The following is a 26,498-nucleotide window of genomic DNA, read 5'->3' as shown; positions in this document are numbered from 1 at the left end:
TTTAAGATGTGTGAAATTTTTGACTTTCCTCATTTAGGGTCATGAATTTATATGCAAATATTTCTTCTTATGGCTCGTCTCGGGCAACCATAAATTTCCATGAAATACATTTCTTCGGCCTCAACCTCGGAGTTCATTATATGTTCAGTTACATATGTTCCGGGTTTTTGCATTCGCCTCAAGTTGCAATATTTATAATGCAAATACTAACATTCGAATGAACAGTACATGAGGTGAAATTGTAAGAATGACAGCAATTTAATGGAAACTTGAAATCAAACTATATCCCAGAAGGTACATTACTTTATATTTTGAAATATATTTGTTGAAATCACCCATCGTGTCATGTGTAATTTGACTGAGCCAGTTGAACATTATTCCTCATAATCTGAAGACAGAAATGTCACATTTCTTCAGTTTTCTTGAATAAAACGATATTCTGTCCGCTTAGCAAGGATGGCAGGGAAAGAAAGATGCCTATATAAAAAAACAATCTTGTCAGATTTATAAAAATTCAAGTAGGCCATACATATTTTAATGAAAACTTCCTTTCCGTATTTTTTTACTGTAATTAAATCAGCAGTGTTGTTTGGGTTCTCCCACCTGTAGGGAGTTAGCAAAACTGCAGCTTTTTTATTATTATGCAAATTTTTACATATAAATCGTAATTATGTGTTGTCATGGGCATTTGAGTTGTGATTCTTCACGTTTAACAGCTGGAAGTGGTGCTAGTCCATTTATCAAGACTGAAGGAAAGAAATAAAAAGTATTTTATGCATCACTAATCCCAGGCTTCCATTTTTTTTTTTTTTTTTTTTTTTTTTTTTAGTATTTTCCATCCTCGGCTCATTTTCAACTCGTCAGCCATTTTTTGAGCCAATCAAGTATAAAGGTCAAATGTACGGTCCAAAACACTGTAATATGTTTTAAGGTGCCAGTAGCTCGGTAACAGGTTGGTAGGGTTTCGGGAGATCAGTCGTTAAGGTTCTCTGCTGGCTATGAGTGTTACAGTTTCCAAATTCCCATGGTATAATAATCGAATCTAAAACTATGACATTTATGTGTCACTGTATTAATCGGCCATTTTAAAACTCAAGCCGTTGGTGAAAATGAAAGAAAAAGTTTCTAGTTCTTTTTTTTTTTTTTTTTTTTTTTATAAAGATATTTTTGAGAGTGACTTTAAAAAAAAAAAAAAAAAAAAAGTCTAACTACACTGCAAATCTAAGCAAGTGAGAATATCTTAGTGAAGTGTTTGTAGTATTTCCTGTTATAGGACTACAATAAAACAAGCATGTTCTCTTGCTCTATCGCCAGCTAATTTTTCAAATTTTAAGAATTTACTTCTAGAAAGAAGCAACATGTTCTGACAGTGCAATAAGAGAACATAAAGCTTGAAATGATAAATAATATTCAGTTACACTGAATATCAGCACGGCTGTGATTCGGTATAACCATACAATTGCGATATTGTTTTTGTGTGTTAGTTAAATGAGAAATTAATATAGAGGAAGTGACATATCAGACTCAATATAGGCAAATAAGAAGAAGCCACAATTACTTCATAGCCTGTCGGCTACCTGGTTAGCTAGCTCTTTTTTTTTTTTTATAGGAGTTTTTATATTTTAAGTCAAAAGCCGTATTCATGACGGATGTAACGTCTGACATGTCCGCTGACGATGACGCTGACTCTACTGTAGTAACCGTTTCAAACTCTTGCTAGAAGTGGAATTTTACACCGCGAACGCAGACAAGCGGAGTCATACAAACAGTGAAACGTTCCAGTGTGGTTATACTAAATCTAAGCACAGATGCGAAAAGGTTGCAAAATGTTTGGGGAGTCACATCCAGGCAGAAATGAATGCGAACCACTGGAGGGAGGAAAAAAAAAAATGATCGAGTAGACAGTAATAGAAAGAGCATTCATAAAAGTCAGCGGTGAGTTAAATGTCAGCTCGTACACCGTGACTAATTGTGAAAACTGTGACACCATAGTGCTAGTAACAGAGAGGTTGTGAGCTAATCTTCCAGCACTGCCACAGAGCCAGTGTGTGTCCTTCAGCAAGCCCCTTCACCAGCGTCTGCTCAGCTACTGGATTCCCCAGGACTTGTAAACATCTGGTAAATGAAATGTAACCGAGCGCTGAGCCGTGACTAATCTGCACCTTACATCCCACACATCAGCGTAGCTTAACAAACAGAAGGCTCAATTAAATTACTATTTTGAAATAAATAAATAAAAGGCATACTTTCAGACTCCAGTGTTAACGCTCCTATTCACTGCCTTTGAAAAGCTTCCCAAATGTCCAATATGCTCCACTGCCCAGGAAACCAGCACATTTCCAAGAGACGCTTTCAGTCCAAATCTGGTTTGTGTAAAGCATGTTCTGCTCAGGTTCCAACATCCAATAAGATCTCTATAAGACCACAGAAAAATTACTTAGTTTTGTTTCCTTCTTCTAGTGTGTTTTATTGTTCCATTTGACTTTTATTACCAAGCTGAACCTAATGAATGCGAGCAGAAGCATGCAGACCCTGCAGCAGGACCAAAACTCTTATTTGAAATGAAGCGGCTGTTTTTTTTTTGTTTTTTTTTTGGAGGGGGGGGGGGGGGGTGGTTGGTTTTTTTTGTTAAATTCACTTGTTGTTTTTTTTTTCTATTAAAGCAAACCTTTCCCCTTTCTTTCATTTTAGAGCAATAAAAAGGGCAGAATTACAGAATAGAATCAATAGAGCCCGAGGAAATGGGTCTGTCTGGGGAAGGCTGGCCATGTAGGCACATGCATGCTGATGTTTGTGATCTTTCCTTTTTCCTTGTTTTGTTTGTATGTCTTTGAAGACAGTTTCTTGTTGGAAAATGGAATACCATGCAGAAAAGGAAAGAGTTCTTAATGGCACTGGATTTATTTGATTGATTTTTTTTGTTGTTGTTGCTGCTGTTGTTATTTTCTTTTAAGATACAAGTCTTATAAAAATTTCGGTCCTTTCTTCGCTGCATTATGTTTCTTGTTACCTAGACAATGTGTGGGTAGAGCTGTGTATCCTAGCGCTTTTAATCACAGAATCCTATTTATTTGTCTTCATACAGGCCATATGGTACTTCCTCCCATATCAGACATTATAAACTGCTGAGATGTGTAAGTTTGTAAGTATTCCCTAAAAAATAAAGCTTGCAGTTGTTGAAATTAGTGCATTTTTTTAATTTTTTTGTATCGCAAGTATTTGAAGGTCCACTAGTAACACCTTTATTCTTGAACTCGTCATAGAGTTATTGTATCATGTGGCAGCAGCATAGTATATAAAATTATGCAGATACAGGTTAAAAGTTTTTAGTTAATGTTCATATCAAACTTCAGAATGTTGGGAGAACGTGATCTCAGTGGCTTGTACCTTGGCATGGTTGTTGGTGCCAGAATGGGCTTGTTTGAGTATTTCAGAAACTCCAGACCTCCTGGGATTTTCACACAAACAAAAGAACATTCCTGTGAGCAGCAGTTCTGCAGGTGGAAACACCTTACTGATGAGAGCGTGTCAGTAGAATGGTCCGAATGGAGTTTATATGAATGTTACGGTAACTCAAATAACCACTCTTTGCAACCGTGGTGAACAGAAAAGGATCTCAGAACTCACATGTCGATCTTTGAGGTGAGGATGCGCTAAACCAGCAGAAGGGCACATCGGGTTTCGTGCCTGTCAGCCAAGAGCAGGCAGCTGATTTCTACAGTGGGCACAAGCTCTCAGAAACGGGTCAGATAACCTCTAAAGGGAAGCGAACGAGTGTATGATCATTATCTTAACAAATATTCAAATTTAGCACTTCATGTTTGCGCCTTTGATAAAATGTCAGCAGATTGTTGGCAGACGTTTCAGCTGTGAGCTGGGGTATACTGTCCTCACATCACACACAAAAGATATTATTCAGGAGTAGGGTTCATTTTCTTTCCTGGTTATTATATTTGCGGGTTGTTCGTCCGTCTGTTCATTTGATATTCTTGTTTGTGTGATATCTCAAGAACATGTGACTGATTGATGTGGAATTATCATCATAACCAGCAGATGCATTGATTGATTAGATTTTGGAATTGATTCACACAGCGTCAAGGTCACGGCAAGGTCAGATGTTGAAATCCATTTCCTTCAGTGGCTTAGCAGTTAAGGCTCTGGGTTACTGATCGGAAGGTCGGCGGAAGCTGCCTTTGTTGGGCCCTTGGGCAAGGCCCTTAACCCTCTCTGCTCCAGGGCGCCATATCATGGCTGACCCTGCGCTCTGACCCCAACTTCCTGACAGGATGGGGTATGTGAAGAAAACAATTTCACTGTGCTGTACTGTATATGTGACCAATAAAGACTCCTTATCATTATATTACTTGCGCATTCATGTCCTTCAGGAACCCGATGCCTATTTTTGGATAGCTGCGATTTTTGTCAATTCAGCCGCAACAAAATTGAGCAAATTTTTCATCATGTGAAAATGAAATCCTGTACGGCCTGCTTTGTCATCGGTCCGTCGGTGTGTCGATTCGAGATTCTCGTTAGCACGATAACTCAAGAGCACTTGGGGGAATGTTTGTCGAACTTGTATGTACGGCTTCAACTAACGATTATTTTCAGAATCAATCAATTGACCGATTTATTTATTTATTTTTATTTTCCATTTGATTGGATGAGGGGAGGAGGCAAACTTTCAGTACCATTTTTTTTCAGTGGTTATCAATCAAACTGAGTGTTACAAATATAAACACTCATATTAAACTTATAAAAATATCAAACTTTACATTAACACAACTGTTTATCCAATTATGTATGTAGTTTATATATAAGTAGTTATGCATTCATTTTATGGATGCACAATAAAACACTGATAATTAAACTACAGTCCTAAATTATTAATAAAGCCTCAGTTTCACTGCACCTTACGGTTTCTGTTGTTCACTGCCTTTAGGGATATTGTTTTACTTATGTTTACTTTGACCGTAGCATTTTAATTAGACGTTACAGATCTTACTTGATCTCCCACTGTTTATCACCGCGTGTACACTGCGAGTGAGGAGCAACGTGGCCTCGTTTCTAATAGATCGCTTCCGTTATAATAAACGACAGAAGTTACACTGCAAGCGCGCAAATACCGCATGTAGTGACAATAAACTTGAATGAAACTAAGGATTTTAAGCACCAGATTCCCCAAGCCCTTGTAGAGCATTTTGGATATAAACATAAGTTTGTGCTCGTGCATCGCTGTTGTGCTTCCGTGCTTTTAAACATAAGTTTACAATCTTCTTCGTAATATAAAGTGCCCTCCTGCTTTAGAGGTCGGACTTTTTCCGCTGTCACGATTGATGATTACGGCTCCGTTTGATGGTGACTGAGGTCATGTTGGGCATAAAAGGCAATGTTTACATGAACAGTAAAAAAAAGAAATTTATTGCTGTTGACTCTGGGTATTCTGCTAAAGCTAGCGGCGTTGCATTACATGCATTTGACGGCACGGGCAATCGACTGGGATACAGCTTATACTTCCGGTTGGTACTAAAACCATTTGTGTTCCATTTGAGATGATGCCACTCTTCTAAAATTCATACACTAGACGGTGGAGTGCTTAGTGTAAGTGTATAGCACGTCGTTTGGGAAACAGCTTTAGTATCTACTCTCCGATGCGTGTTTTTGGAACAGAAGTAACGCAATGACTAAATGTGCCCTGTACGGCGCACAGACCAACCAATCGATAATGAGATTCGTAATCCGATACGATGTTCATAATCGATTATTATCGATTTCATCAATTAGTTGTTGCAGCTCTATTTGTATGAGATTATCCATGTAACCAGCAGATGAACTAATTAGATTTTGGAATTACTCCAAACTGCATCAAGGTCACAGCAAGGTCAGATGTCTGAAATAGCTTTTCTTGTCCATCGAGCAACTAAATAAATAAATAATAGTAAATCAAATTTTAATAAATAGAAAAACACGGAATATCCTGGACATAAAATCTGCTCAGCCTACTGATATGTCCACTCTACTTCTACTTCCTTGGTCCCCTATACCGAATGCAACTTTCTAACCTACATATCCATGAAAGGTAATCTTGTCTAATAAGTGGTACCCTGTAACGTTAACATTCTGACTAGTGGCTTGTTTGTATTTCTGACAAACAGACATATTCTTGAAATTAACGTTTAGTAATGGAGCCAGCATCAACACCCGGGGTTAATATTGTTGACACGTATGAAGAAACCGTCCCTCAAGCTATAGATGGAGTAATACCCCGATCGACCAGTATCTCACTCCAGGAGCTTTCTGTTCAGCTGTGTGTCGGTCACTGCTTAATATTTACAAATCAGAAAGGACCCCAAGAACTGATTTAAACCCATACCAAGCTTTGCTCAAATGTGGTTGTGGTTATACTGTAGATGAAACCCCCCCCTTGTAGAAGACCAAGGTGCGATATTGAATTCTCAGTTAAGATGACACTTTACCGATTTTTTTTTCTTTTGTACTTGACATGTGGAAAAAGGACTGTTTGATTAAAATATCTCGGTTAGAAATGTAGGTTTTGTCCCGGGCTCAGTCATTATACATGACATGTTTGCTCACATCATTTTGTGGTACTATCTTGAGTTTCACCAGTAGGAAAGTCTTTCTTTTCTCTCCATCCTGAATTTAAAAAACAGAAATTTCGAAGCCGTTGCTAAACATCCGTCGTTTCCAAATCGAGTTTCTTGCTGATGCTTGACGTGCAGATCGTTACCATTAGATGAACCTTTCCAGTTGTCAAAGTGGTTTTGTTGTGCAACATATTTCTATGCTTCAAACTAAGATCATTAAATGAAAAATAGTGGTTATTTTTCAAAGGTTAGCCTCATCGACCTGCTACGTTTATGTCATAGAGTAGACTAAGGGCACTTTCACATCCATTAGTCCGTTTACTGAGTCTGAATCCAAACCAAATGGGTTACTTGTACTCAGAGTTATGACGTATTTCCATTTTGAAATTGCGCGAACATTGATTCTCCGGTAGTATTGTTTTCATTTGGTAGTACAGCAAGACAGCACCATCTAACTTATGTTTTTTAGTCTTACAACAACATATTAGTATTGGGTTAACGTTAGCTCGGGGGGGTTTTTTTTCTTCCCTTTATTAATAGGTGTTTGTCTTGTTTTGATTTTCATTTCATATTGCACGTAATTACGCAACTCAAGAAGCGAAAAGAAGTTGTCCAAGAGGGTGTAGAACTAGAAACATAGTAATAAAACATTTTCGTTCATAGGTTTGAAGTATGGCGGTGGATAAAGGTAAACAAACCTTTGCCAAGGCCGGGTGGAAATCGCAAAAATCCTCAGTTTTTAAAACGTTTCATAGTTTAAAAAGTTTTCTGTCATGTACGCTCTCTTTTTGTTCTCCATTTAGGAGCTTGCATCTACAAAAAAAAAAAAAAGATGGGGTTTGTTTTTGTTTTTTTTCTTCTTTTCCTTCCTGCAAGGTTGAATCGCTTTCTCACTCAAATATCACAAGTTTGCTTAGAACCAGATGAAGACCACCTCGGACAAGTTATTCTGGTCCATACTTATGTATGATTGCTGAGTTCTTACCTGCCCAGATGATCTGCACAAAGAAAGAAAACACACCAGGGTTCGTTTCAAATGGATTTCAAATTGACATTTTTCGTAAGCGAAAGCACTGTAAAAGCAGAGTTAAAATATAATGGTTCTGGTCGATGGTCCCCTGACATTTGAGCTGCCGCTGATGTTCTGATGTATGCATGTATCCCAGCAGGGAAGGCTTGACTCGCGCTCACTCTGTGGACACGAATATTGCTTTGCTCAGAATAAACAAACGGTAGGTAATCATTACAGATATATTTTTCACCTTGAGTATTCTCGGACTAATTAAGGAAAGTGTGTGGCTGCAGCAGCCGTTGTGCCAGCTGGCTGCCTCGTGCTCTCTGGACTGATGAATAAAGGCATAAATTGTTCATGGCGGACGGACGGCTCTCCTGCGACCCTTAAGTCCTGGGCACTGGCGTGCTCCAACCATCAATCTCAAGCCCTTTTTATCGATACGCCCTTTGCTTCCATCCCGTATCTCATTATGGATATTAACTCCAGTACATCATGCTGCAGAAGTATTTATTAAGAATTGAATTCTCACTTGTATCTATTCACTGTATATATCACTCGTCCTTCACTATCTATCTGTCTTTATCTTCCGTCTTCTGTTCCATCTCAGTCGTTGATGGGTCCGTTTGAGCTTTGCTCTCTTTCAACTCGAATGGCCGCCTTTGAACCCAGGTCCTATCTATTAATGCTCCTTCTCCCATGTGTCATGTTGGGGTATAGGATTACACACCCGTGGGCCATGTGCTTCTCTTGCTCTGATGTGTACTTTGCTCTCAAATTGATTGGGCTCTTAGTCTCCAAGCTGATGTTATCTGTTCAAAAGCACCTTCCTCTAGGGAGAGGACTATCCATCAAGGCCTGGTTTAATAAGACAGGCAGCCGTCATTGGAAATTTCCTGGCAAGTAAGGACAACGTTGAGTGCAGAGGTGACCATCTAGCCCATTTCTCAAATGTTTTATGCATGTTGCGAGGATGGGGACAGTCGGATGCAAAAGGTTACACTTTTTCTTTGTTTTTTTTTCTTTGTTTTTTTTTTTTTTAAACGAATGGTTTTGAGGAAAAACTTTCTTTCCATATGTATGGCCAGGTGTTACTGGAAGCTGCGGTGTTGCACGTCCGTCAGGGTCTCACTTGCTGTCCATTTTCAAGAAGTACAAATGTTCCTTTCACAACCTTTTATCAATCCTGTAGATTGCTTTTCAATACTTTTCTTTATCATAATTAACCCATGCCTGTATTTTTTCTGACCCTGAACTCTGTTCTGCAAGGTTGTTTACCAAATCTTTTGGTTGTTTAGTTGCAGACGACCCCCATTTAAGTTTTTTATATATTTAGGAAATCTTTCTAGATTTTTTTTGTTCCACTTATTCAAGGTGAACGGGAAGGGCAAACCTTTCCATTGAGCTATAGGCTAATGACTTTAGAATTTATACACTATGTGGCCAGTAGTTCATTGACACCTGGCCATCACACTCATATGTGGGTCTTTCTCGAACTGTTGCCACAAAGTTGGAAGCACACAATTGTATAGGAAGCATTACAGTTTGCCTCCCCTGGAACTAATCGGTCCGTACAGGGTTTTTTTTTTTTGTGTTCGTTACGGCCAAAATTGCTTGCTTTTTTTTTTTTTGTTTTTTTTTTTTTTGTTTGTTTTTTTTTTTTTTTAAATTGCGGTGTAATTTGTGCAGTGTATTGTGCTTTTCTAAGGTTGATCACCATATATAGCAAGGAATAAAACACAACAAATCATGGTGTCATAGTAAATGTTTATCAACAAGGGTACAGTGTGATACGGTTTGATTACGGAGCAGGTAATTCCACATATGCCAATCATATACCAACAACTATAATTTTTTTATTTTATTTAAGAACAAAACACCATAACTTTGATCTGTCTTTGGTTACTTTTAGTGTTCTGGAACGTCCACGAAACTTACGTTATAGCAACTACAAACAACTGTTTGGTTGTCAACCAGACAACCATTTTGTTTTGTTTTTTCCCCTCTCTCGAAGTTAATAAGACATTAGAAAACCCCTTGTAATGTTACCGAGAAACCACAAAGCGTAAAATTGCCATGTCTGAAAACTTATTTACATCTTTACCTCTGACTATTACAAAGCGTCGGTACTGGAGACTCCTTACGTATATATATCCATATATACCTGTGATTTGCCTTAAAGCTGCTGTTAAAGAACACCTTCTGACCAATCAAAATCAAGAATCCAACAGCACTGTGAGGTATATTTATTCATCTCTTTTATATACTTGTTTTTTTTTTTTTTATTTCTGTGAGTGTCTGAATAAAATCAAGGGTATCAATCGGGCAGGTAACGAAGCATGCTAATGAATTGACTGCTTGTCCATATAATCTTGTGCAATTGCACTTTAAAGCTCTTGAATTGAAAGGACCTGCTCATTATATTTTCTCGCTAATTAGCGTTCCAGTCAAATTCTGTGCATGGCTTTCATGATTAACTGGCAGTTAAATAATGAGAGATCTTCTGTCCCAGATCTGTTTGTCGTAGTTGAAGCATCATACGTTTTAGGCATTTACTGTACATTTTATACATTTCATGTTGAAAAACATGTGCAAGGACAGTTATAACAGCTATAAACAGTCTTTCCCTTCACCAACCTCCCATCCCCTACTCCCATCTTTATTTCATCCTCACTCAATTCCACAGTGGCTACAGGATCAGCCCTTATGCATACATGAATCTCTCACTCATGTCCTCTCATCATCTGCTGACCCCAATCAACAGGCTGCCCGGGCACTTCAGAGAGTATGAATGAGAGATAGAGAGGAAAAGATTAGCCTGAAGTATGAGATAAAAGCTAGATTGTCTTTAACATTTTCTGCTTTCCTGCACTGCAGTAAACCACTACCAGCGCCACTATCTGCCGTACTTCACCAGAAGATGCTCAGGAGCTTCAGATTTAACCCAGTTTCAGAAGCAGAGAGTACAAAATATGTAGTTTTACCATTGTAGGTCCTGGATTAACATTCCAGAGTCTTCTTCATGAGCATGGACCCGTGCTGAAATGTTAACTGAAATGCTAAAATTTTGTCTGTCGAGTCTTGCCTATTTCGTCTGGGCCACCCTTATGACTGGTTTCATCTTAATTAGTATGTTCCAGTCCTGAGTGTCAACTCTGCTTCTGGTGTAGCCGCTAATGTGCCTCTGAACCCAAGGAACCCCTGTGGAATTGCAGCAATGCTTGCAGAGATGAAAGAGCCCGAGTTGAGAAGGCATTTTTTTGGGGAACGATGCAGCTTCTTAAGCTTTTATGTAGCTTTCTAAGGAAGAGTGTAGAGTGACTAAGCCTTACTTTATACAGTCAGGAGACTATCGATTTATTTATTTATTTATTTTCCCTGCTACTCAGAGTTCAGATGTATTTTTTAAGACAATGGAAGTTTTTTTTTTTTTTTTTTTTTTTCCTTTTCCATAAAAACTACACCTTCACAGGGAACTTTCTGGGAATTGCTCCAGAAAAGCGAGGTGGAGTTTATAGGCACAATTTACTTATTTATTTCCTTCCGTTTATTTCTAGGTAGGGCTCATGCCCGTGAGGAACCAAACTTATTGGTTTTGTCGGTATTGCTCATAAACCAGTACTGGAACCTTCTATTGCATGCTGTCAAGTTGATCTCACTGTGTCAAAGACCCTGACTCAGAACTTGACCCGTAAAATCAGCGACATTTGTGTTGCACACCATGTTGCTCCTTTGGAACCCAGCAGAATTTGTCATGGGGATCCATTTACATTTTACGGCATTTGGTAGACGCTCTTATCCAGAGCGACTTACACTTATTTCATTCATACATCTGAGCAGTTGAGGGTTACGGGCTTTTCTTGCACAAGGGCCCAAAAGTGGCAGTCTGGCGGTGCTGGGGTTTGAATTCACAACCTTCTGAGCAGTAGTCCAACACCTTAACCACTGAGGCCTCCAAGTTAACAAAGACACATAAATATGTGGACACCTGACCATCGCACTCATATTTGCTTGTTGAACATGGCGTTCCAATGTTGGTCTTCTTTGCAGCTGTAACAGCCTTTGGGAACGCTTTCCACTAGATTTTGGAGCATAGTTATGGGGATTTGCCCATTCAGCCACAAGAGAATTAGTGAGATCAGGCACTGATTTCATGCTGTTGGTGTTCCAGTTCATCCCAAAGATGTTCAGAGGGGTTGAGGTCAGGAATCCTTGCAGGCCACTCAAGTTCTTCCACTCCAACCTTGGCAAACCATGGACCTTTGTGGAAAAGGGCATCGCCATGCTGGAACATGGTTGGGCCACTTGGATCCGGGCAAGGGAAATCATAAACTATGTGGCAGCGGCTTGTTGTATAAACTACATATCGACGTGATGGTCAGGTGCCCTCATACTTTCGGCCATATATAGTGTATGTGTCGCAGCGTTCAAATGGCTATTGATTGGACTTCGACTTGAAAGATGACAAATCTATGTTTTAATAGTGGTGGAAGGGAGTTTTGGGAAGGTGGTGCATTCTTCCCGGACAATATCTTACCATCGAGTAGCGATCTCTTCAGCTGGAAATTGGAAAAAGAAGTGTCATTCTTTAGAACAGGGGTTCCCAAACTTTTCCAGGGCAAGGCCCCCCAAATGGCATTAACGTTTGACCGAGGCCCCCCTTTTTCAAGAAGTTCTATAAAACACATTAAAAATACAGACGTCTGAATATATCCCCCTTTTTTTTTTTTAAATTAATAATTACCTCTTTCATCTTTACATTACATTACATTAGGAATTGTGTGTGGTTGGTTGTCTGAGAGTGAGAATCATGTATTTATTTATTTTTCACACCAAACTGTTGAGGCCCCCCGGGCACCTCCTGGCGGCCCCCACTTTGAAACCACTGCTTGAGGGTATGTGGGACCATCCAGAGCAGCAGACGTTGTGTTCAAGAAAGCTCGAAGCAGAAGAAGGCAGTAGAGGTGTGTCAGGATCAGGCAGCATGAGTACAAGTGCAGAGCAGATTATTATGTGTGCTCTTATCCCACAGTGGTTTAAAAGGCTGCACGTTGTGAGCAGAGTGCAAGCGAGGGCTCAGGCAGGTCTACCTCTGACAGCATGACTAAAATGGAGGATGCTAGCTGAAACCTTTTTTTTTTTTTTTTTTTTTTTTTTTTTTTATTATTAATTTTTTTTTTTTTTTTTTTTTTTAAACCTGTTGTACATAAGTACAACAGCATCAGTGAAACATGAGGAACCTCGATAAACGCGTGGTCCGAGACAGCGGGAGAATGGACGAGCATGGTGTTAGACATAAACGAACTCTCTTATGCGACTACAGATTTCACAGTAATGGCGTTGTAGTTTATGGTTTTAAGTTTCATCGTGTGTTGAAGGTGGATGTGTTGGCTCTATTGCCTCTCTATAGGGTGTAAGGTTCAGTATGATGCCTAAGTGTAATGAAAGAAATTGTGTACAACAGTCACAGCAGGATTTGGATTGAAGGTTTTACCCACTTCTTATGAAATGCTTGCTGGAATGGAAGCATTCTGCTAGTCACGAGTGAGTCAAGCTAACATAACAAACCATCCCCACGTATTGATGAGATGTTATAGCACTGAATTTAAAAGTGGCGTGTGTCTGACACTGTGTCCGTGTTTAAGATTGTGTCAGAGACGCTGCTTGTATGCGACACTATCTCTGTGTGTGTGTGTGTGCTCCCTTCTGTCGATAAGACACTGCTTGTGTGTGACACTGTTTGAGATTCTGTGTGCGACACTATCTCTGTCTGTCTGTGTGCGTGTGAGACACTGCTTGTGTATGACACCATCTGTGTGTGTGTGACATTTTACATTTCCGGCGTTTGGCAGACGCCCTTATCCAGAGCGACATACGTTTATCTCATTTATACAATTGCGGTTGAGGGATAAGGGCCTAGCAGTGGCAAGTTGGCGGTTCTGGGATTTGAACTCCTGACCTTCTGATCAATAGTCCTATGTCTTAACCTCTGAGCTGCAACTGTCCCAGTTGTACAGTGATAATATGTACGTGTGTGTGCGCTCGTGTGTGACCCTCTGTGTGTGTGTGTGTGAGAGAAAGAGAGTGTGAGAGACACCATTTGTGTTCCACACTCTGTGTGACCCTGTGTGTGTGTACTCAAACAGGTCAGTGTGTTAGAAGTATGCCCCTCTTCCTCTGCCCCTATCTCAGGAGAGCCGAGAGAATTAGTCTCCCAAATGTCAATCTATTTTTAACCTGAGCATTTGAAATCAAACCAGGCCCTGCCTCTCATTATCTAGCCCTTTTCTAGTGTGTAGTATCCCGAGAGCTCCGTTATCAAACAGAATACGCTATGCTCATCTTCATCTCTCTCTCTCTCTCTCTCTCTCTCTCTCTCCTCCTCCTCCCTCCTCTTCTTCTCTATCTTCTGTCTCTTTAACTGATGTGTGCACAGGAAGTAGTTTGGTTTCACTGAAGACAGATTTATCAAAGCTAACTGACAGTCTGATTAGAGTGGAATTGGATTACGAACGTATTCATTAATATGTCTCGTTAATTAAAAAAAGGGCACTGTGTGATAATTTTACTGATGGCAAAGATTTTTTGAATGTTACTAGCAGTAAGAGCAAAAAAAAAAATGCAGTGGCATCAGTGAAACTATCGCACTGTGGGATTTTCCCCACCGGACAGATCTCGAATATTAACTACGTCTTTACGGTTTGTAATGCAGCTCGTCCCCCCTCCCCCCTCCCCCTCCCCCTCCCAAAACTCTCTAGTAAGTTTTGAATGTCTAGCTTTAGTGTGTACAGTTGGGTTGGATCAAAATCTTTATATTTTCAGCCCGTGAGCAGTCCTTCCAGCATTTCGCGATCGCGGGAATTAACGAAAAATCACACAAACGCCGCATTATTCAGAGGCGCTTGGCATTTTACTAAATTCCCACAGATTTTCTGCAGATTTGGGCCAAGACGTGTCATGTGACATCATCACGAAGCGATTTGAGCCAGCTCGATCCACGTGCGTCGGACATGAGTACAGCTGCATCACAGAAAGCACAAAAAACTCTGCGTGCTGCATCACAAATTTTGAAAATCCTCTATGGGCTGAATGAGGAATTGCATTGATTTTCTTTCTTTCTTCTTCTTCTTCTTTTTTTATTTTATTTTATTTAATTTTTTTTTTTTACACTTCCTTCTCTGTTGCACCTGCTCTGTGTCCTCCAGCTTGTCTCAGTCTTTCTGTTTATTTTTCCCTCTCCTGCATTCTCTCTTTATATCTCTCTGCTTGCCCTCTCTCGCTCTCCCTCCACGAGTAAACACTGTCCTGCTTCCGAGTGAAGGATTGCTCCATTTCAGCGTGAGCTAGAGCTACTGTTTCACACCATGTGGTAGAATTAATTGGGCCGAATCTAAGCGCGCCCTCTGCTCCCTTGCATTTCAGGCACTAATGCTCTGCAAACTCGGAAACTTTACACAGCGCTCTTTGCTATTCTCTACGGACGAATCGTCTTCAATCGCACGAAATCGGAAGTTGCGGTTCGACGGCGCGGGCGGATTGTTCAGGACGGGTTGTTTTAACGCGAAGTCGTTTTCTTTTAATCACACACATGGATGTTGAGGTAATTGTGCATCAGATCAGAAAAGCCCATTATATTGAGTCAGGACTGCGTTTTTGTTGAGTAACCTCCAAAATCCTTTAATTAGTTTAAGATCTGCTCGTAAGGATGAAGATGAGTAATTATGATCTGGAACTTCCTCACACAACCCCCCCAACCCCTCCTCCTCCTCCTCCTCCTCCTCCTCCTCCCAGCCTACATGCTGCTCCTCACCCTTGCACGTTGATTGAAAGAAGGGAAAGTGTGTCTGTTCTCTCCAGACCAGCTGCGTCATTATTGATTTTTGAAGATCACGGAAAAAGCCCCGTCAAAGAGCCATCAAAGCCCCTTTATTGGATTATGCCGATTAACAGACTCTCTTTGTGTTGTTGTTTCCCACAGGCCCCGATGTAGACTCTCCTCTCTCCTAATCTAATCTGCATCTCCATTTTCTCTGTCCACAGCCAGAGGTGTCCACCGTGCCAGCTGAGCTCGTCACCCAGGTGCCTCTCTCCGAATATCCGCCTCCGGACCCCTCCTCGAGGAGCGCCGATCCCCCTGCCACCACCCTGCCGCTCTCTTCTTCATCCACGTACTCTTCTACACGAGAACGGGACAAGAATAGAGACCGAGACAAGAAAAAGAAAAAACACAAAAGAAGGTCTCGGTCCAGGTCACGTTCCAGATCCAAAACAAAGCACTCGCTACCGAGCGCATACCGCAGCTACAAGAGGTCCAGGTATAAATAACCATCAACTTTTCTTGTTCTCTTTTTTTCTTTCTTTCCACCTTCAAGCTTATAATAATCGTGTTTATTACAGATACCCAAAGGCGCTTCATACCGAAAGGTAAATGTATGAGTTTTCTCCATCCATATGTTTGTTTTATGACATGCCCTTTATAAACAATGATTAATTGACAACATAGTTACAAAGGTTCAGAGATGGAATACCTTACTCCATTTGTCCTTTTTTTTCTTCTTCTTCTTTCTTCTTTTTTTTTTTTCTCTTCTTTTTCATTTCACTCCTCATGACTCACCAATTTGTCCTTATCAGCTGCTGAAGTTGCAGTAATTACACTCATCTCATCGTGGCATTTTGACATGCCTTAATATATTTTCTGCAGATTGAATCATTTCTGCCCCCGGCTTGAAATCACTTACAGTGAAGATTAAAAGCTGGAATTGAGGTCTAGCTTTCTTTCTCACCTCCCTTTTTTTCCGCTTTCTTCCTTGCTTTTTTTTTTTATTTTAACCTTTAATTCGTCTCTTTCTTTCTTTTCTCACCTTAATTTCTCTTTGGGTTTTTTTTTTTTTTTTTTAATTCCTGTTATTTTCTTTCTTTCACGCTCTCGCCGTCTGACCTTTGCGTGTGGAGATTGTATATTTTCGAGGTGCAAACCCACAAAGAGCGAAAGTGAACCGAATATAAGGAAGCAAAATTATTCGAGGACTAAAACGGCTTCATCTAATCCCGGATTATGAGAGTATGGAGATAATGGGTTTAATGGTTTTCAGTTTGCTAGCTTAGCAAAGGCGTTTAAGAGTCTTTGAGTACTAATCTGCTTCTGCTTCAGTCGAGCCTCTGTGGATCTCTGCTGAAAGTGGCTTGGTTTTGAAGATTTACCCCCATTTCCCCTGCAAAAGCAGTATAAAAGCGTCCCATTTTTGACCTTCTGACACGACAAGAATAGACGTACAAGGCTTCACCTTCAGCTTATCTCCGCATGAGCTTGTCTGGCTCTTGTGTTCCAGATGACATGTTCAGTCAAAAGTGGAAACTAGAACGGACGAGGGAAAGGAAATGACTTGGCTTCTGCAGTTAAACACCCAGCTGGTGTGACCACACGCTCATTTTCAATTCCCGAGGTTCCAGACCCTGCTTCAACCGTGTCTGAGATGCTCCATCCCATCTCCAAAGCAGATAACATTTTTTTGGGCGGGGGGTGGCATTTGAAAAAAAATTGCATGTGTTCCAGTTTCCATGGTGATCCTCTAAATTGTAGTAGTATTATACTCAAGTATGTAAGAAGTTCATCGATAATCTTTTTCTTTCTTTTTTTTTTTTTCTTTCTCTCGCCAGACCGAGTAAAAGTATGTTTTTTGGTGCTCACTGACAGCAAAATGACCAACTTATTTAATATTAGGGGTGGTCGATATAGCAAAAATGTCATTATAAATGTCTCAAGATATTTCAATACGTTTCTACGATACAAAACGCAACACGTATATAGATTTCCAGAGTCTAACATCTAGAGTTTGTAATCGTTATTTAAAATAAAAAAATAAAATAAATGCATCACAATATCGATATTACATTGTTGTATTAGTACTTGATTAATACTAATCCAATTTTATTTAGCTCCATTTATTATACGACAATATCACAATACTTGAGGGCATTTCTACGATACACGATGCGTATCATGATGTATAATTTAGGTAACGGGTAACTGTTTTGCAGGTAACTGTCTGCAAAACAGTATTTTTTTTTTTTTTTAAATAAACGTTAACCTGAGTTTGATGATACTTTTCTTTAATGCCTACAAAGACAAAGAAGATTAAGTTTTAAAACAATGACGCCAAATCAGCGGCCTCCATTCAGTACCATTTAATTCTGAATTATTTTTTGTTTTAAATGAAAATGCATCACCATACCAAAGTGTCTCGCGCAATCATTTATCACGATATGGATATAATATCGATATATCGCACCAGCCCTAACCGACAGTACGTGTTTTGAACTCTCCAGTATTAACCGACATTCTGAAAGCCCGCTCTCAAATGATAAACATGCACTGATGCAGCGTCCCCGCTTCTTGTCTAGGTAAATAGAGAATGTTTTGAGTTCGTTAATGTAAAATAAAATCCATTAGCGCATGTCTGACTTGGCTAACATTAGACAAGTATGTATTAGTATGACGTATATCTATTAGACACGCACCACCGTTCCAGGCACTGAAAATTTTTCGGCTAAACGTGGACAAAAACGGCGCATTCGGTTTTCTGACCAAGGGGAAAAAAGAAAGCAATCAAAAACGTGAATAAAAATGCTGTTCTGCTTCCTGTCGGCACAGATGCGTTCAGACAGTTTGAGCAGCAACAGATCGGATATGACGTCCGTTATTTCACGGCTTCTACGAGGGACATTAGATGAGTGTTATCTAGAAAGACTATACTGAAAACGTACTGTTTTTACTCCCCCCACCAGCGTCCCCTTTCCATTGGACGCACTATTTTCTTTATGGTTAGCAGGCCTAAGTTTGATCACAGATGCTTTATGAATTTGAGTTCACCTCCTAAAGTTTCCTAAAGTTAATCTCAGGAGTGGCGTAGAGATGTTTGAAAGTTAAATCTCATTTATCATCGTATATTGCTTTATTTGAGAATAAATGACACCCTCCTCTCTCGTATATTCCTTTTCCTGACTAGTCTAATCTGATTGTGAGGAGGTTATAAATGCGCGTGTGTGTGTGTGTGTGTGTGTGTGTGTGTGTGTGTGTGTACCTGAAATTACTTTGTTAGTTTGTGGCATTCCCCAAGTGTTCAGTTGCTGTCCGAACGCCTTTAGTGGAGGAAAGATAGAAAATTTGATTTTTATGCTTTACAGGAGTTATTTCATATTGCTCTTTCCCTTAAACATTATCCATATTATAATACTGAATATATTCATTATTATAATATGGATTATTACTTGAGCCCGAGGCACGGAAGTGCAGCAGCACCTCTCCAGTCATGCCATCCCTCAGCTAGAGGACTAACGAGAAATGTAGCAGGCTCTTACACCACTAAACTAGATACATGAGCTAAATTACGTGGATGGGCCATTCAGCTAAGCGGAGTGTACTCCATTGTCACCACCCATGTAAATGTGTGTGACCCCTGGGAGAACTTGTCGCTATTACCCAATTCAGATTGCTACTTTTCCAGTAAGGGTAATGGAAAAATTTGAATTATGATTTGATGTTCCAGTGTTTGTAACGGTTTTTATTCTGAAAGTGGCAGGTTAGAGTGGTTATGTGATGTGACTTTTTATACCCTACAAGTCAAAGAATTTCAAGCATACCTTGCTTTGTTAACTTGGGAGTCAAGGATGGAGCTCTTGTATCGTACAGCTTACAGCACTGGACTACTAGAACATTCTCTTTTGTTTCTTCTCTCCTTTTTTTTTTTTTGTCAGTTTACATTTCACTTCTAATGATGAAAAAAGAGTAAACAAGTTGTATCATTAGTGAGAGTAAAAGAACACCGAGTCAGGATGGGCCAAAGAATAAATAAATAAATAAGTCCCTTAATTAAAGGACTAGCAAGGATTTACAAGGATATATAGTGTATCCCGGTTGTTTGCCCTGCTGTGAGTCACTTGCTAATTCTGTACTTGTTCTACCTTTCTCCCTTTTTATTGTCAGATCCCAATCCCATTCTCCTAGCAAGAGAGAGCGGCGTCGTGAGGAAAGAGAAAGAGAGAGACAGCGCTACGGAGGCAGCAGCTATCGCCTTGGCAACAGCCCAGGAATGGGCAGGAAGAGGTCGAGGTCCAGATCCAGGTACACACACACACTGAGTAGTTAGTGTTGCCGAAAAGATTATTTAGACGCGGTATCGTCCGCCTTTTGGGGTTTGTCGTTTCAAGTACTCAACACCTGCAGGAAAAAAAAAAAAACTGATGAATACCTGCAGAAGAAAACTGACGTACGTGTTTGTTTCGGTTTTTGTAGTGAAAGTCCTTCACTTTTGAGTCTAGAGCCTCATGTGCTCATTCAGCTAACAGCATAATTAGTACAATAATTCAGAATAACCCAAGCTCTCTCAGTGCAAGCGGGCTAGTGAGCATAAGCGTAGACTCTTCTCATTCTTGAAAATAATTGAATAGTCAGTACTTTTTCAGTAGTCTTAGAAACCCACAGACTCGCTTGTATTCATCGATTTAAACACTAGGACTGCACAATTCACGTTCTCATGCTGTAGACTTGTTAATGGCCAAAGTCACAGCTATCATTAGCTGTTGACTAAAAGTCTACTGTTTTATGGTATTATGTCCACTTGCAACGTAGCCACACTGCTTTCTCTGTACTTCAATCCATTCATGCAGTACATGATGAATGTAGTGTGGCAAAACTTCTCTTACCACTGTCTAGCCAGTTCGGGAAAGGCTTCATTAAATGGAAACATTTTGATTTGCCATAATCAAATCCAAATCAAAGTCATACACACCTCCTATGATGGTGAGTGGAGAGGGTGGCTGATGGATGTCCAGGTCTCTAGCATTCTTGCTGTTGAAGTGCGTGGCCTGTTTCAGTATGAGGAAACTCTTTTCTGAGTTCACCAGAAGATAGAGATTGAGTGCTGTGTCCCAGATGGCCTGCTCCTTAGTGGAAGGAGCCATTCATCTAAATATGGCAGTATCCTGATGCCTTTGAAGCGACAGGGCCGCACGTATACGCATACCAAGAACACCTGTGGTGCTAGAGAGAGAGGCTGAGGGGTCTTTGAGGTCTTTGAATTCGAGTGCCTGTCCTTGGAAGGCAAACCTCAAGAAGCATCTGTCTCCTGGGACAGTGAGGACGTGGCAATTTGTGTCATGCAGAGCCACTGCCATCAACCAGTTTTCTGGCGGCACCGGATGAATAATATCTGGTAGCCTTAACATGCGACACGGGAGGGATTTTAGGAACCAGTCCGTCCCTCTCAATTCTAGAATTAGACAGACACCACCGTCCTTCTTCTGATCTAGAAAAGTATGTTGATTAGAAACTTTAGTTCTGAATTGTCTTTATCCAAGAGGGAAGAAAATTCCTGGGGCCCTGAGGCCAGTGAAACTGAAGTTTGTACCCCTGTGATAGTGTCTTCAGGACTCACTGGTCTGTTGTACTTGCTGGCCAGTGAGCAAGGTTTTGGGCTGTAAAGCCTCCTGCAGACAGTACGCCTCATGAGGGGGATTAACAGGACTTTTAAGTTGTCAGGGAAGGCTGCTTAGGGCTCAGTACATGGAGTGAATGTATGGCCTGTAAATGCCTGCTAGAGGCCTGAGCATGTGGCTGAATTCTATTTAGGGCTCAGTTGGGGCTGAGAGAACTTTTGTAGGTACTGAAAAAATGAGCTAGATGAGCATGAATTGATCTACAGAGTCTGGTATCTATCAACCAGTGGGAATAAGGAGAAAGTGTGACTCACTTGATTGGCAGTGCCCTCATTAGCATTAGAACTTTCCAGTTGGCAAATTCTATAGGCAAGTGTTCTGGTAGTCCAGTTGCAGCTCCTAATCAGTGGATACTGTTAGATTCTGCCTGAAACCATCATCAATTAACCATCTTCCAATTACCACGCTTTCGCTTTTGACCCAGAAAGCAATTTTGAATTATTAAAGAATGGCTCAGAGTAAAGGTCACGCTAACATCCGAAGCGCAGCCCCCTTTTTCACCACCTTTAATTATATTCTTTTGGATCAGGCTGAATTGTTCTGGAAACTTCCCCCCCAATGTCTTTCCTCAAAGTTCTACTGGAGGGACAACCAGGAGTTTTCGCTTTTGAAAAGTGCCATCTTGTGTCATTAAACCCTCTGTTTCCCCTGCACCAGGGAATCTGTTTCTCAGCATGTGATGAGAGAGGAAGCAAGGCCAGGAATAGCAGCTGTTGTCAGCTTAGAGCTTGGCTCCCGTGGTGTTTGCCAGTACCCTACACACAGCGCTCCAGCTTTAAAGCCTTCGTTGTAACAGCTATATCCTTAGATTGCATCACTCGTACGTCATTTTGAAGAAAATCGCCTGCCACATGAAAGTAATGTAGTGTGCTGGAGCCGGGAGGCATTTTCAGATTGGGAAGAGAGCATCCAACACAAATTCTCACAATCAGCAGAGCTGGTGGTCCTTCAGACTCTTTCAGAACCCACTGTAACCACGGAGGAAAGATTTGGCCAACATCCCGTACATTATGGCTTTGGACCCCTTTTGAAGAGCTAAAGAGTTCCGAAATGAGAACTTCTCTTTGCCACTGCAAATAAGCTGACGTTTATTGTTTTAGGCGCAATATGATCTTAACATTTAATGTAGATTTTAAACTAGCTGCATGCAGACAAACCGCAATTGCATGAAGTTTTGAGGTTCTTTGCAGCTGTCCGTGAGTTGCATACCGTCACCCCGACACCTTCATCTTGAGATGTGCATTGGACTGGTTTTTGTTATCAAATTTTCGCCTGCTCTTAAAGGAATTGTGACCGTTCATGCCCACTCCCAAAGGAATGCAGCTTTTCTTTGTCTGGCGAGCTGCATATCTGACCACCCACTCCTGCCCATTTGAAAGTAAAAACTGCCCACTCCAGTTTTTTGTCGAGTAGCACAAAATCACAATCCCTATGCACACCTCTGCCCCCAACTTTGAACATAAACTATAGTGACCTTTTCGGTGACCATATCTTGCAATATGAAGGCTGCACCTTCCTAGACACTAAGAATATTCAAAGCTCAGGCAAAAATCTGCCATCTTCCATCTCTATACTTTATGTATGGTATGTGATGGCACAATCTCAGGGCATTTCTTTCGTTCACAAATTCCAGAATGAACATGTAGAAGGTCGACTAAACCAACACCACAACACACCCAAAATCCCTAGCAGCGCTGCAATCTTACGACTATGGCTCGGCTCACAGCCCTTCATTATTCACCCCCTAGTAGTGCAGATTGTGCTAGAACAACGTGCAACAAGTTTTTCTTGAGTATGCTAACTCAAGGTTCCTGAATTCATGCGCAGTTGCTGATAGAATCCCACTTATGGGATCCCACAACTCCTACCGCTCGCCGAATGACTTCTCACCTTCCAGCGATTACAAAGCACAATTCCGTCCTGTCATTAAAAGAATGAGAAAGGGCCAAGCCATTCACGAGTCATGTCCAAAATGTCTGAAATTAGCCTGCACTCCTGTAACTGAAGCCCAGCTTGACTCCATTGCCCCAGAGGTTTTTGCAGCAAGCGTGCTGTAGCACTGTGTGCCTTCACACTAATTATACTGCTATGTAGTGCACATTACACACTCCTGCTAACTCTTCACTCTGCCCAGACCCACATATTCTCTGGAGAAAGAAAGCAGAGAAGTGCTTGTCGTAGTTCCAGGCCTTTTTGACTTTGCAGTTGGTGATATTTTTTATTTATTTATTTATTTTAAAACATAGATAGAAGAGGGTTTTTTTTTTTTTTTTTTTTTTGTCCCACCCCACCCCCCACCTGCTGGATGGCTGATGGCCATCAAACCTCTGAGTTTGCCATTTGGAGAAAACAAAATAGTGCCATGGAAATTTGGTCCTGCTTATAAGCAAATTAATAATAGTTCTCAAGCTTCATATTTGATATGACTGTATAGTGAATAATATAGTCCTTATCACCAAGTAGTTTGGTGAAGAACAGTATTAAAGTCTGGGTTCATCTGACGAACATGCTTGCTAATTGTGTCCTGATAATAGGAGCTGCTCTAACTCTTTTGATATGATCTTTGGTTCTTTGTGGAAATTTGTGACTTCTGTTAATGGCACTTGGCAGCATTTTATCATTCATTATTCTAGCTTGATTGCCTTTTCCTGGTCAGGGTCACGGTGGATCCGGAGCCTATCTCAGGACCACTGGGAGCAAGATGGGAGTTTACCTTGGATAGGATGCTACTCCATCATAGGTCACCATGCACACACATTCACACCTAGGGGCAATTTAGCATCTCCAATCCACCCACTTGCAGGAAATCCACACAAACGTGGAGAGAATGTGTCTCCATGGGTTTTCTCCACGTTCGCTATGCTAAATTGCCCCTAGGTGCAAATGAATGTCTGAGGATATGCGTTTGTTTGTGCGTATGCATGGTGCCCTGCGATGGACCGGCGTCCCATCCAGGATGTATTCCCGCCTCGCGCACAAGCGTTCCCAAGAGTCTCCGGATGAGATAAAGATAAAGACCAAGATAAAGTGGTTAAATGAATTTAAGTGTACTTTGTGACTTCTAAAATTACAAGAGTGGTTGCAAGAGTCTACTCGCTCCTGAAGCGTATCGAGTTGTTTTAATATAACCCTATACGCAAATGTTTCACAGATCGCCTCGTGAAAGGAGAAAGAAGAAGTCGTCAAAATCAGTGCATCACTCAAAGGCTTCCTCCAATTCACCCACAGCCTCACCAGACAGGGGTAGAGCAAGCAGGAAAGTCTCCGCCCACACTGCTAGCTCCTCCCCTACATCTAGCCCCACATCTAGCTTAAGGAGCTCCAGGTAAAGTAATCTCATGGTATTCTGCTAGCTAGAGAGTGCTATGGAGTAAAGGAGTGTACGATGTGTATGTTGTGAATTATATATGGCTGTGCTTCTAGAAATTTCTTCTTCTCCCCCCCATGAGTCACAGCAGTGTCCCACAGTGTTCTTAGTGAATCTCACATTACCATCACAACAAAAGAAGTCACTTTCCTTTTAAAGTATCCTGCAGTTTTGGCATGATTTGACATCTAGACTAATGACCTGTTGAATGAAACATGAAAGCGTTGAATCGCAGAGCGATTTCCGATTCAGAATGTGTTTTTGACACATGCAAGGAAAAATGAATGAAGTGAACACACTGCGTTTGTTATTGTTGTTCCTTCCCCATTATTGATTGTTGTATTCAAATCACCACAGGGGACATCTGTGTATAAGAGTAGTCTGTCAGAATTTCTCAGGTTTCATCAGAAGGGGGGGGGGGGGGACCGTTAAACCCGTAGGGTTATTTGTGCCTTGTCTCAGATCTTCTGGGGACGGATGAATATTTCATAGCATTTCTCCAGTTCTTCTAGTTCTATTTTCCCAGCAGAGACCTGGACTTCCTGTTTTCCCCGAGTCTGTCCTTGCGGCTTTTTATATAGGCCAGCTTCTACGAATACTGTATTAGTATCTGCCGATTGCTGACACACATCTCGTTCTTTTTTTTCTTTTTTTTTGCTTTTACAGGGACGCGTCACAGGAAAAAGACAAGCAGGTCGCGTCAACCATTATTTCTTCAGTTCAAACCAAAATCACTCAGGTATGTAGGCAAAATATGATGAACGTAACTCTCTGTTCATGAAAAGCTGTGAGGCTACTTGTGTCTCAGAAATGTCCAATCAAAATGAAACGTGCTGTTTTTGGAAAATGATGAACTTCAGGGTGGTAACAGCAAATCCGCATCACACCGGGTCGCACCACGCTGCCCTGTCACTGATTATTTTCCTATAACAGCAAAGCCCCTATGTGTTTTATTCCTTTCATACCGAATGATACGACTGCCTCTTGATCTCATCATGTCCGTGGGGGTGTGTGTGTGTATATGTGTGTATTTGTAAGCGAGAAGAAAAAGAATGTCATTTCAGCAGGCTGATGCCGTGCAGCTGTCACCCTCGACAGCTTCCAGCTGATCTCTGCCCTCATCCTTTGTGAAGGAGCACATGTTTGGTTATCCCTTTCTCTTCTACTGGAATTGTGTTTGGAAATGTGAGGAAAGCTCGAGGATGAAAACACACTCACCAAACCCGCGCTTGTTGCTTAGCTGCCAGAACTTGCGCTCACGTCCGTCTGATTGCATGAAGAAGGGAAATTCACTCTGCTAAGCACTCTTTTATTGTGGCTGAAGCAATATCCTGTTGTGGATAGAGTTGCAGAGCCTTGGAGCGCTTTATGCTTTCTGCTGGCAGCATTACATAGCGATGCTGACACCACTGAACCCAGACAGCACCTACGAACGAAGGGATGCTTCCTATTAAAAACCAACAGCTGCTGACGCAACCTAGCGCTCCTACTGATAACACAAACAAATAATGGTACAGGCAGGAGGCTTAAAGTAGGCAGACCGTTGGAGTGTGTGTGTGTGTATGATTGCTGTATGAATGTCCTCCCGCTTCACTCTCACTTATTACGGCAACGCTAAGAACCCCCACCCCCACCCCCCCGGTATTATAATATGAATAATGTTTAAGGGAAAGAGCAATATGAAATAACCCCATTCACATGGATGGAGATTGGGGCACTGCAGATGACTTTTAGTTTGATTAGATGGAGATAATCATCACGTGTAAATGATGACCCTGCATCTTATTCATTTGTCATTAGCATGAGGGAGAGTTGGAGCAAAAAAGGTAATGATATGGAGTAAAGGTGTGTGAGGTAGAGATAGCAAGTGATTGTAAGATGCTTTATTATATTTCGTGAGAAATATATTGCATGACATTAGTATTTACAACAGAGAAGACCCAACAGAAAAGCCAGTTCACTGAAGGGGAAAGGACGTGGGATGTAAAAGACCACGTTGACTTTATCTAGCTGAATTTGGCCT

General features: G+C 40.9%; 1 protein-coding gene across 1 annotated transcript in view; it reads left to right on the top strand.

Moving 5' to 3' along the window:
* sfswap (splicing factor SWAP) overlaps nt 1-26,498 on the top strand; it is a 116,051-nt gene that overhangs the window by 78,270 nt on the left and 11,283 nt on the right. Inside the window, exons 14-18 of the mRNA XM_053687699.1 lie at nt 15,655-15,929; nt 16,012-16,038; nt 19,598-19,735; nt 24,260-24,433; nt 25,142-25,214. Of these exons, the coding sequence (XP_053543674.1) occupies nt 15,655-15,929; nt 16,012-16,038; nt 19,598-19,735; nt 24,260-24,433; nt 25,142-25,214 (687 nt within the window). The remainder of the gene's footprint in view (nt 1-15,654; nt 15,930-16,011; nt 16,039-19,597; nt 19,736-24,259; nt 24,434-25,141; nt 25,215-26,498) is intronic.

The sequence above is a fragment of the Ictalurus punctatus genome, chromosome 18 (genome assembly GCF_001660625.3).
Source record: "Ictalurus punctatus breed USDA103 chromosome 18, Coco_2.0, whole genome shotgun sequence".
NCBI lineage: Eukaryota > Metazoa > Chordata > Actinopteri > Siluriformes > Ictaluridae > Ictalurus > Ictalurus punctatus.
Note: the sequence above shows the minus strand (reverse complement) of the source record. Positions and strands in the feature narration are given on the sequence as shown.